The sequence below is a fragment of the Myotis nattereri genome (assembly GCF_964212035.1).
Source record: "Myotis nattereri genome assembly, chromosome: 18".
NCBI lineage: Eukaryota > Metazoa > Chordata > Mammalia > Chiroptera > Vespertilionidae > Myotis > Myotis nattereri.
In genome coordinates this window covers 27,738,493-27,751,651 of record NC_138093.1, presented here as the reverse complement: position 1 = coordinate 27,751,651, position 13,159 = coordinate 27,738,493, and the positions used below count along the sequence as shown (strand labels likewise).

General features: G+C 46.1%; 1 protein-coding gene across 1 annotated transcript in view; it reads right to left on the bottom strand.

The window, feature by feature from the left end:
• Positions 1–1,604: 1,604 nt before the first annotated feature.
• Positions 1,605–13,159, bottom strand: part of PTPN14 (protein tyrosine phosphatase non-receptor type 14) — a gene marked incomplete at its 5' end in the record, with an annotated part of 93,943 nt that continues 82,388 nt past the window's right edge. The window contains one exon of the mRNA XM_081112672.1: positions 1,605–12,058. Within this exon, the coding sequence (XP_080968798.1) occupies positions 11,930–12,058 (129 nt within the window). The 3' untranslated portion in view covers positions 1,605–11,929. The remainder of the gene's footprint in view (positions 12,059–13,159) is intronic.

Here is a 13,159-nt window from a genome sequence, read left to right as displayed (position 1 = left end):
ACCACTGTGAGCAGTTTGCGTATGTGATCCCAATTTTTCCATCTCCATATAAGTAGATTTCGAGAAACCAAGGCAGGATGGCACTGACGTATTTTGTCATCTCTGACTCAACAACAAGGACCTCTTTCCATTTTAGCTTCTGCAGATTTGCCCCATGCTTGTAAGAGGCAGAAGAATGTGCATGTTGTAATTTACTCAGCAGTTCTCCTCGCTATGGACCTGTGGTTTTTCCAGTTTGCTGTTACTATAAACAATGCCACACTCAACACTCTTAGACTAATAACTTTGCTGACATGTGTGGTAGGTAGCATTTTGGGAATTCCTAGCAGTGGGATTTCAGAATCAAATAGCGGAAACATTTATGTGGAATAAATACAGCCACATTTTTATTTCAGGGGTAGGGGAGGAATCTGACCATTTTACTTATTTTTTAATGTACTTTTTATTGTATAGTATTACAGATACCTCTCATCCCTCTCCCCCTTTACATCCCTCCTTCCAGCCCTACCCAGCCCCTTCCCAGGTCTTCATTACCCTATTGTCCATGTCCATTGGCTATGCATATAAGCATATAAATTCTTGTCCCCCCAACCCCACATCAAGATATGTCAGTCTGTTCCATGCCTCCATGCTTCAGGTATTATTTTGTTGGTCAGTTCATTTTGTTCATTAGATTCCACAAATAAGTGAGATCATGTGATATTTATTTGTCTTTCTTCAATTGGCTTATTTCAGTGAGCATAATATTTTCCAGGTCCGTCCATGTTGTCCCAAAGGGTAAGAGGCCCCTCTTTTTTCACAGGTGCATAGTATTCCTTAGTGTAAATGTCCTACAGCTTTTTTATCCACTCATCTACTGATGGGCACTTGGGCTGTTTCCAAATCTTAGCTATTGTAAATAACGCCGTTATGAACATAGGAGTGTGTATATTCTTTCTGAATGGTGTTTTGGGGTTTTTAGGATATATTTCCAGAACTGGGATCACTGAGTCGAACGGAAGTTCCATTTTTTATTTTTTTGAGGAAATGCCATACTGTTTTCCATAGTGGCTGCACCAATCTGCATTACCATCAGCAGTGTACCAGTGTTTCCTTTTCTCCATATCCTTGCCAGTACTTGTTGTTTGTTGATTCGTTGGTGATAGCCATTCTGACAGGTGTGAGGTGGTTTTAATTTGCATTTCTCTGATGATTAGTGACTGAGAATTTTTTAATATGTCTCTAGGCCAGTGGTTCTCAACCTTGGCTGCACATTAGAATCACCTGGGAATCTTTTTAAAATCCTGATTTCTGGGCCTCCTCCTCCAGAAATTCTGTTTCTTTGTTACTGATGTTGTGGCCGCAGCTCATAACAAAGAAACAGGATTTCTGAAAGAGGAGGCCCAGAAATCAGGATTTTAAGAAGATTCCCAGGTGATTCTAATGTGCAGCCAAGGTTCAGAACCACTGCTCTAGGCCATTTGTATGTCCTCGTTGGAGAAATGTTTATTCAGGTCTTCAACCCATTTTTTAAATTGGATCGTCTGTTGTTGAGTTGTACGAGTACTTTATGTACTTTGGATATTAACCCCTTATCGGATGTATCATACGTTCTCCCATGCAGTGGGCTTTCTTGTTGTTTTGTTGATGGTTTATTTTGCTGTGCAGAAGCTTTTTATTTTGATGTAGCTCCATTTGTTTATTTTCTCCTTAGTTTCCTTTGCCCTAGGACAGTGGTCGGCAAACTGCGGCTCGTGAGCCACATGCGGCTCTTTGTCTCCTTGAGTGTGGCTCTTCCACAAAATACCCACTTCTGCGCATGGGCCACGAACTTTCAGTCGCACTGTACGTGCACACCTGCACATGGTATTTTGTGGAAGAGCCACACTCAAGGGGCCAAAGAGCCGCATGTGGCTCGCGAGCCACAGTTTGCCAACTACTGTCCTAGGAGATGTACCCGTAAACATATTGCTATAGAGATGTCTGAGATTTTACTGCCTATGTTCTCCTCTAAGACTTTTATGGTTTCATGCCTTACATGTAAGTCTTTTATCCATCTTGAGTTTATTTTTTTTTGTATGGTGTACTAGTAAGTTGGTGGTTTAGTTTCATCTTTTTGCATGTGTCTGTCCAGTTTTCCCAGTACCATTTGTTGAAGAGACTGTCTTTATTGTATGTTCTTGCCTCTTTTGTCAAATATTAATTGACCATAATGGTGTGGGTCAATTTTGGGGGTCTCTGTTCCTTCCATTGGTCTTGTGCCTGTTCTTGTGCCAGTACCAGGCTGTTTTTGGTTATAATGGCTTTGTATTATGGTTTGATATCTGGTATTGTGATCTCTCCTACTTCGTTCTTCTTTCTCAAGATTGCTGCAGCTATTCGGGGTCTTTTGTGGTTCCATATAAACTTTTGGAGTATCTGTTGCCACATTTTTTCCTAAAAAACTATCCGGTGCCAGTAGGATATAATATTTGTAGTATTTGTTTCCCTCTACCCTCCTAACAGTACTATTAAAAACTTTTTTTTTTGTCAATCTACTGTATGAAATACTTTGTTTTACCTGCATTTATTAATGAGATTGGGTACTTTTTCACCCACCTAGGAATTGTTTCTTCTCTGAGTTGTTATTTATGGCAGTTGCCGATTTTGCTATTCATGTCTTTTAATGTAATTTATAAGAGCTCAATGTGTATTGGGATATTAGCTCTTTGTCCTGTACTGACAATGGTTCCTCTGGTTGTCCATTAACTTTATTTTTTAAAAGTGTTTTTATTGATTTGAAAGAGAGAGGAAGGGAGAGAGAGACATCAATGTGAAAGAGAAACATCATTTGGCTGCCTCCTGCACACCCCCTACTGGGGATCGAGCCCACAACCCACCCAGAATTGACCGGTGGCCTTTTAGGTGCATGGGATGATGCTCAGCCACTGAGCAACACCAGCCAGGGCCATTCACTTTATTTCTCATAACACTTCTGAACCTTAAATGAAGAAAAGAAAGAAAACCATTTTTAAAATGTAAGTCTTCGCTCTATCTGCAATTGTGTTAATAGAAAGAGATCTGATGGTACTATTTAAAATTTTTAATGTTCACAATTGCTAGCTACGTTTACCAGCATCATTTATTGAATGGTTTATTTTCCCCTGCTGATGTGAAATGTTCCCATCCCATAAGACTTTGGTTTATTTCTGTACTATTTCATCCCATTGATTTGCCAGTAAAATACTCTTGATTTTTGTTGCACGCTAAAACTTTCAGTATCTACTGGAGTTAATCTGTTGTGTTCTCTTGGATTTTTCTGACCATTATCCCATGTTTAACCCTCCAAAGTACTTGAGAGTCCTCTCTTGGCCTTTCCCCACCCCCCATCTCCAAAAATGCTATTGTGATATTTACTAGAATTGCTTTGGAGTCAGCGATACAGAGAAATGACCTCTTCTATCCAAGCATGTAGTGTTTACCAATTTGTCTATGTTTTGCCTCAAAGGGTTTAGTTATGTTTATGTAGGTCCTACAGATCCCCCTTAACACCTAGATTCCATGTTTCCATCGCTACTATGAATGAGCTTTTCTTCCATTATGTTTCATGACTGGTAAGTCTGACAAGTTCTCCCGTTTATTTTTATTAAAGAAAATAAAATATAAAAACCAGAAAATAGGCATGTTTGAGCCCGTTTTTGTCATTTTACTGCAAATTTGTATTTAATATTTATCTTTTGTTCTACATTTTTTTAAAAAAGTTTCTTCTCCCGCTCTGTTTGGAGATAAACAGAGGTCTACTAGTGTTTTCTAAATTATATAAAACCACTTTTTCTGTTTATCAACCAAAGAAAATAAACTGAGTCTATTTGCTCAGTCCATGAGAGAGAAAACAGATCAGTGTGTGTACCTATTCTTTTGCCATCTAGGCTGTTTTGGTTATAATGGCTTTGTATTATGGTTTGCCACCTACTGGACTTCTCTCCATTTTCATTGGCATTTTGCCTATTATCATCTTTTAAAAATAGTATGTGGCTTCTCTCTCAAGAACTAGAATCGTATTGTTGTCACAGTCAACATACACAGAGATCTGTCCGTTTAATGAGACATTTGCCATCTCCTTCCACCCTCGCTGACCGTATTCTCATTTGCATCATGTGAAGCACGCTGGGACCTGTGTAGTGAACAGTAGCTGGTCTGGTGCCAGGGCTGCACATGGGTCACGCCCAGCCGTGGTGCTGTGCCCTGTTATGTATCAGAGCCCCATAGTGTCAGCCCTCATCACCAGGGCTTCATCGTGTGCGTCTATGGCAGCTGATGGGCTGGAAATAATAAGGGTGGGGCCGCCGCCTTAAAGCTCGCGATGAGTTGTGCTCTTAATAACGCTGAGAGACAAAAACTGAAAGTTGGGTCTTGTCTGGCAGCCTGGCGTCTGCCTTTTGCAGGTGCACGGCTGGGATCCGAGGAAAGGACAGTTGGGGGAAGGGACTTGGCGCCCACTTGGGAGAAGGGGGTCCGTTTCTGTGCCGTCTTCACTCCATCTGCCTAGCGATCATCCCGGTCAGATATTTTTTGTAAACGTGACAACTCTGGAAATGTCGGACTAATTATTTCGTGTGATCATGTTACACAGGAATAAAACGTGGGCAGAAATAAGTGGGTGTTAGAAAACTGAACGGTAGATGTTCCCAGGCCCTTGTGCTCGTGAAAATAACCCTCGACGAGATGGCTGCTTTCAACTAAAGCGAACACACATAGTACAGACGAGAGAAAATGCAACCGTTTTTCTCTGGAAAAAGAAACAAGTTTATTGCATATGTAAATCAATAGATATCTTTTATAAAAAAAAAAAAGGTTAGAATAAAGATCTCACATTTGTAAAGGCACATATGAAACATTTCACAGCCATGACATGGGCAGTGAGAACATACACAATAGCAACTAGGACCGGTATAATGTAAATAAGACGTTATAAAAACAGATAGGAAACAGTGCAAAAAATACTGTCAAAAGTCAGTTTTATACACCGCATAACTGTGTACAAAACTGCCAAGCATAAGCTTATTTACTGATATAAAAAAAGCGTAGGATAGCATGCATAGTTTTATTTAAGGCTTTCAATATTATTAAATTGAGAGGGAGTCTGTAACAAAGTCAAGCTGACATGAATATTGATAAACCACTTCCCCATTTAGGGAATGTCCTATGAACGTCTCACTCCCTCTCTCCCCTTACAAGATGGTGATAGACTGGACTTCCATTTGTAAGGTGGCAACTCAGGATCCCAAGTCCCAACCCGGAATGCGTTTCTCACAGCAACAACCTATCAGGCGGCTAAATTTCCAGGTAAGCCCTGGAAATAATGATAGCCAACCAGCTCTGGCTGACCCAACCCGAGATTTCAGCTGCGCTGCAAGCCAGGCTTCTGTGGGCCGACCCACGAACCTTCAGAACCAACTCGTTTCTAAGCTGTCTATACATCCTTTGGACTTGAAACCTATTCACTGTCAAGTGGTTTGGATGATACCACAATGCACAACATTTTATAAAACACAGACCAAGGAAAGCATCAAAATACTGAAGTCGCAGAACAACAGTTCAGTGAAACAAACTAGATAAGCCTGTTATTTGAAGCAACACAAGTTACATAAGGTTATAGAGTCAATAGTCATCTGCATATGTAACTCTTTTTCCACTTAAGACTCCTCAAAGGAGTGAGCTATTAGAGGAACAAAGGAAATCCCAGGGAACCATCTCTACTGAAGAGGAACCTCACTCCTGAAAGGATGGAGTCAATGGATTCTGAAGATCCCAAGCAGTGGCAAGGAAGTTCAGTGAAAGGGAAATTACGTTCAAGTTGGGAAAAATAAATGGCTCTGAGTGACAGCTTTCAGCTCTTGGCCGGAGGTGACTAATTAGCTACCCTGCAGTTGAGGGAGGAGGGAGGCCCCTGAGAAGTGCCCAGAACACCGGGCACCCAGGCCCTGAGAGCCACCTCCCTAAACTCAAAGCAGGATTCCTGAGATTTCAGCAAAACAGCACCACCCCAGCGCACACACAGACCCCAATCCGATCTTGGCAGCTTTCTCCTTGAAACTGTGTCAGGTGAGGAGGCCTGTGCATTGCCCTGGAGGTTGGGGAAGAAGAACGGGGTAAGCTAGAGAGTGGATGAGCAGCGTGCCCTGCCCCTCCCCTGAGGAGCCAGGTGCCATCCCTGATTCTGGCTAGGATGGAGGGCGCATGGGTGCAGGAGGAAGCTAGAAACAAACTCATCGGACCACACACACCATGTGCCAAGTGCAGCCGCTGGGAATCCATGTAGGTTACCTTGAAAGGAACAGCGGGCGCTGCGGCAATCATCACTGTACACAGGGCCGGCAACCGAATCCATCCTGGCTTTCATCTCTCGAGCTGAGTGGGGGCACTCTTTCCCAGAGGGAAAGAGTGGGTGGGTCGGGCAGCGTCCTGGCTGCTGACAGCTTCCTAGCTGTTTCCATTCTGGTTATTTCCATCTGTCGGATCTTATACTCCTTGAAACTACGTAACTTTTAAAAATTAAAATCCAATTTCCTAATTACATCGTTTGGAGAGGTTTAAGAGTGGTTCTCTATGACAGATGGAACCATTTGGCAGGGGTCACCCTGACAGGGAAGGGGAAGAAATGGTGCGCTGGTGGAGAGCAAGGCGAAGTCAGCACAGGCCTGGGTGAGTGAGGTGCTCTTGGAATGAAGAGGGTGACGTCACAAGATAGTCCCACCCAGGCCCCCCAACAAGACAAGGAACAACTGCAGCCACTGTCCTGACACCTCCCAGTTCGGGGGCCCTGATCATAAACACGACTTGCATAAAGGGCAGGAAAGAGGAATGAAGATGCCCGGGAGCTGCGATTGCCAACGCTGGGAGCCGCACGGAGGAGCAGAGCCCCCTGCTCACAGGACTGCCAGGAAGGCATCAGCTACCAGCAAGCGAGGGGAGGCGGGATTCCTGAGCAGCAAACGCGGGCACCACCAGAACCCACACCATCAAGCGCTACGCCAACCGTGAAGACGCGGTTTAAAACCACACACAAGGGTGAAACAGACGCCAGCGTGGCCGCCCGTCTTTCCCAGGGAGGCCACCGCATGGTTTCTGGCTGCACAGAAAGGGAGGTAGGGAGCAGGACAGACATTCTCGGGTCCAGAAAATTATTTGCGAATGTTCTGGCAACAACTTCAGGGCTGATCTAAAAGCCTCCCCCCTCCTCTTCCCCTTCCTAGCTCCGCTCTGGGCAAGCTTATGGCACTTTCTGGAAAGAATGGTCCTTGAGGGCCCAAAGTGTGGCGGAAGCAGCAGTGACTTCTGCGCAGCTGCTTGTCAAATTCGGGCTGCACTTCAGCTCCAGCCCTGCGGCCTTACAATGCAGTGCCCTTGAATTTGCTGTTAGAATGGGAGGGCAGGCGGAAGCGGTGAACAGGAGGAACTGATGTACAGCCTCCCCTTTACGGCACCAAACCACACAATCCCAGGCCCATGGGCATTTTTACAGAGAACCTTTTAGTTTGGCCTTGAGAGCAGCATGCAGATGCATTAAGCTGGAAAAGATAAGAAAGGTGGTCTTATCTGGATGAAAATGCTCACCCACTCGAGTTTATGGGTTGGCTGAATTGGAATGGGTACAGCTCACATTTCTCCCAGGCACGTTGCTACCACTTGCAACCAATGGTCACTAAGGCCTTTAGCCCCCCAGAGTCTTAGAAACAGGCAAAGACAAGAACCATTCTGCTTTCTCGCTCAGAGCTCAAGGGAAGTGTCAAACACAACTGAGCGCCCTAGCGATTTCCACCCCACAGGGCCAACTAGTTTGTCAGTCACAGAGCTGTGGGCCACTGGGACACGTGGTCAGTGTCCACGGAAAACCCCCACTTCTCCCCTTGGAGGTGGGGCTAGGTGGGTTGTTGCTTTGCTCACAGAATGGAATCGCTACCGAAGAGCATGAGAAGTGTCTGATAAAAACCACAGGCAACGATACAAAACAGCAGCGGCAGAATCTTTGGTAAAACAAGAGAAAGCTGAATTCCCATAAAGGGCCAGCCTACGAGCCCGACAGTGACCATTTGGTGCCTCTGGGAATGTCCTACACCAGGAGCCCACTATCCCTGCCTGACACAGAGGTGGAATGAGGGGTAGATGAACATGGGTCTGATCCAATCCCATCTCTTGAATCTAAGCTCCCTGCACCTGCCTCCCACCCCAAGTGGTTGACGTATCTGCCCCAAAAGAATCAATAACTATACCCATTTCCCCTGCCAAACACGCATCGGAAGTCGGAGAGAGATTAGTAAACATTCTGTGTTCTGACAGGCCACCTTCGGGGGTCGTACATTCCGTTCCCTAACCACCGGGCTGAGGACAGCTAATACTGATTGCACATCCAGAAAAGACAGCAGCGGAAAACCCCAGGGTGATGGGCCTGATGGCCAAGCCCGCCCGTCAGAATCAACATGTGCTAACATCTCTGCAGTGACTCCCAGGCCTCACGAGATGGCCCACTCACCGAGTGAGGCGAGAATCACCAGAGCAAGATGGCACGCCCACCCAGGGCCACGCTGCCCACTGCTCAGGCCTCCGTGAGCTACAGCACTTGCTTGAAAAAAAATGGGAATAAACACTCTATAGACTAGGTTGATCCATGTTATTATAAGTAAAATATGGTCCAACCATTGGAAATTTCATCTGGGTCAACCTATGGTAAGCTGGGAAAGATCAGAAAAGGAAGCAACTGGATAAAAACACTGACCTGCAGTACCCACTGGAGATTATAACTGAACCCCAGAAGCTGAGAGCAAACAGGATGAAGGTGAGGTGAGCACTGGGCGAGCCCGTGGTCAAATCTCAGAGAGCAGCCCTCAAGGAAGGAGCCGAGATGGACAAGTGACTCCCTAGGCAAACAATGACATGCATTACAGTTAAAAATGTAGTTCCTCTTCTCAACCCAGGACCACAAAAAGTATAAAAGTGAGATGACCTGTACTGGGGCTCCTCGGAAGTCTAAGTATTCCATGTGGAGAAGTTTTCCCCTTCCTGATCTTACTGCTCCCCTCCACTGGAGGGGAGGAGCCCATTCCTCTTTATTGTCCTATGAGGAAATCAATGTGTGATACTTCCTGTCCGGGGAAAGAGGTGTCTATCAATGGAAATGCTACTGAAAGGTGGTGTCTCCTTGGAGAAACCCATGAAGCTCACAGGCTCAGCTCAGCTCCAGGATGAAGACATCAAGCTCCACCCCCACAATCCAGCGACCGTACTGAACAAGGACAAACACGGGGCCGATGCATCCAAATGAGTGTGGATTAGAGAAACAAAACATTTCACCTGGAGAACTTCAAAACCAGAGGCCTGCGTGTGTTTGAGGGCTTTGCTGTTGAGAAATTTTTTAATTTTCTCTTTTCAAACCCAAACCGCAGCAACAGACTCCGACAGCCCCAGCTTCAGACTTGGTACATCATCAGGAACTCATTCCAAAAGCTCTAACTAGATAACTAATTTAATACACTTTGCTTCAAGGTTTATTCCTTGGCAGGCTTCCCAGATACAAAGCATCTCTGGGCAATGATTATGCAGATGCCACTGGAAGAACTTTAAGTGGCGGCCGCTAATTGAACAGGAGAGGGGCTGGCATTTGCTGGAGATGTGAAAAGGAATGCATAATGTGCTGAAGGACCCAAAGCCCTTGTTTTTCAAAAGGAAAGATGGGGCATAACTTTCAATGTTTGCCTTTGGGTTTCAACATAAACTTTGGCTAGGAAATTGGATATTAAACCCATTTATTTCCTGCATTCACGAATACTCCTGGAGCACAAGGTGGCAACAGCGGACGGGTTGAAGAGGGGACCGTGAGTGATGAGCGCAAAGAGACAGATCTACGGGCTGCCCACACGAGACCTGTCAATGGCACCCACGCTGGGGCCCACGAGATGAAAGAGACATACTGGCAGTCCATCAAACAATAAAGCAGGCAATTGTTTGACGTCCCTCACAGCAGAATATCCCAAGGATGGACTGTATCTAAGGAAAGGAAACCAATACCTCTCTGCCTGTGGATGATCCAAGTCCTGAGCGCCCGAGGGAGGGCTGTGAGCTCTGTTCCGCTGAAAATACATGGCGTGCTAATAGCTTTCTTTTCCAGAATATAGACCCAAATCCCAGAACCTACAGAGCTCGGCTGAAATGATTAGACTCCTTGACCGATTCTTTAGACCTTGGGGTAGAAGACAGAAGGCCCTCCATCACCAGAGACTCTGAGTCTAACGAAGAGAAAAATCATACCATCTGGCCAGATGTGGAACTGAATTGATTCCTAAGCCAAAGCAGTTCCTGGGGACCTGTGTCCACACCCGTCCGTTGGTGTGCGGTGACCGAAGTTACAGAGGCACACTCTTCTTTCTGGTTGATCTGATGCCTTCTTTCCTTGTATTTCAGCCCAAGAACAGATAAAAAAGAAAATGAAAGCAGCAGTGGAAGAAGGCCTGCTAGAACACCATGGTGATCAATTCCGAGAACAAAACAATTTAAAAGTTACATTCAGGAAAAACTAGAGAAGAAAATCCCCCCAAATTCAGCAAGATGGAAAGTGTGTGGAATATCTGTGTACTAACCTAAGAAATTCCGAAGCACAGGGACCAGTGAAGGCCAGGAAGAGACAAAGTGAGGACCGAGCTTCACTGAAGGCAGCGTGACACCACAAATGACCAGAGTGAGTTATATGGAGAAAGGAGGGACCACCACGGGGCTCTGTGCGACATGAACTCCACCACGTTCGTCATGGGGGCCAGGACCGAGTGGGCTGAGTTTTACTCTCACAGACCAAAGTCTAGAGACGGCACCAGCACAGCGGGGTCACACTTGGTGTGGCTCCTGGCCAGGGCTCCTGCTGAGTGTCAAAGAGCCCCCATCAGCTTTCTCACCTGTCTCCTGTATAACCTTTCCAATGACTTGGTGGCTCATGGACGGACAGAATACCCCCCAGCACCTTGACCTTCAGGCCCCCGTCCAGCACACCCATCCTAAACAAACACAGGATCAAGGGCCTTCCTGTCTCCTTTCTCCTCTCACTCCGGTCCATTAGCTTCTCTCAATCAGGCAAGAAACCGAGCTGCACAGATGGCCTGGCCCAGGGCCTCCAAGGCCACCAGCCTGGCACCCACCGAGCAAATGAGGAGAAGCTGCAAATACTGAGGGTGCGGGCCCCCGGCAAGGAAACACAAGCTCCAGAGCCCAGATTAATGGGTGGTCGAGAAAGAGGCAAACAAAGCTCCCCATTCAGCCTGGGCAAGGATTACTCCACTGTAAATGCAGCCTTTCCTTTGGCTGCTCCGGCTGTCACTCAAGGTTGGAGGAGGGACTGGGGGAAGACTACTGAGGGTGAGGACAGAAGGAAGCAGGGAGGAATCATCCTGTCCATCAAGGCTCCCGAGCCCAAAATATAAGAGAAGAGCGTTTTTTCCCTCAGAAAAAAAGATCTTGGCCCTAATCTTTACATTTTAGGATAAATTCATTTTCTTGCCATCTTTGATTTGGACATGAGCAATTAAGCTGATGAATTTCAGGGTTGGTTACCCATCTGGCTGCAACTTCACCAGAGATGTGTTCCCTTCTGCCTCTGTCCCCCAAATGGTCCACCAGGCGACCTTTCCCTACCAACGTGTTACAATGCAGATCGGTCAAAATGTGGTTCAAATGAAAAGCACTACATTACTGTGAAAACTGCAATTACAATGATTCACACAAGTTATTCCAAAGGGGGAAAAAATAAATTATCTCATATAAAATAATACATGATGTTGATGAAGAATCTTGGCTCCCGTGACGAGGGAGCCCGTGTCCTGCCGGCTCCAGCCACCCATGCTCTGCTGGGGGAGCAGGCTTTGTGTGGAGGTGCCTCCCCATCTGCAAGATGGAGCTGGGTCCCTCTTCCAGGGGCTGGGTCCAGGAGTTAAATGAGTCTGGAGTTTTGGAGGAACTGAATGAGGACCTGGTAGACAAACTTGTACTGAGCGATGGTCTGGATCATGAACATCCTCTGCTCCCGGAGGAGCCGCAGCATCATGGGCACTTCCACCTTCTGCAAGAAAAGAGAAAAGCACAAGGTCCTCAGATGGGGAGCTTCCCATGAGTGTTTCCTCATTCCTTCATCCGAGAAGCATTCCCTCACTGCCTGTGTGCAGGTACAGGAGACAGCAAAGGGCTCAGCCCCCTGTAGATTTTCCCAAAGACTCGATACCAGCAGTTGGAGAACCTGGTTGGCATGTACCACTGATGTGCTATTGTATTTTATTTTTAATACTAGAGGCCCGATGCATGAAATTCATGCAAGAGTAGGCCTTCCTTCCCCTGACTGTCGGCACCGGCTTCCCTCTGGCACCTGGGACCCTGGCTTCCCTCGCAGCCCCGGGTTCGTCTGGAAGGTCGTCTGGAAGGACGTCTGGTCTAATAAGCATATTATGCTTTTATTATTATAGATACTTTTATTTCAAAGAGAGGACGGAAGAGGGAGAGAGAGATAGAAACATCAATGATGAGAGAGAATCATTGATTGGCTGCCTCCTGCACACCCCATATTAAAGAATGAGCCTACAACCCGGGCATGTGTCCTGACTGGGAATAGAACTGTGAACTCCTGGTTCATGGGTCAACACTCAACCACTGAGCCACACTGGCCAGGGATGTGCTATTTAAAATACAGACCAGTGTGTCAGAGAAAATATGGAGGCTAGAGTTAAACCCGACTGGTATTCTCAACTCTATCATGGCCCATTGGTAGGATTTATGCCATCTCTTGCTCTTAGTTTCTTCACCTGTAAATAAGGATAATGGTGCTTTCCTCCAATGGCACAGTGGCGCTGCCCAGGTTAGTGATATGTCCTGGGCACTGACATGGGGTATAAGCAGTACCCACCTCCAGGATCACCTGAAGACATGCATGTAAAGCATTGAGCACAATGTCTGCACACAGTTCTTAAGACCACGCATGATCATCTTATAATGTTATGAAATGAACAATCCCCTGCTGAAGCCGCGCTCTACCATCCCTTCATCACCTGTTTCTCTCTGTTACACAAGGGTGCTAACAAGACCCTTCCCACAGAGTTAACTGTAAAGGCTTCTCAAGTTGGAAAACTGCTAGAATAGTGCTGGCACATGGAAAACACTAAATACAGGTGAG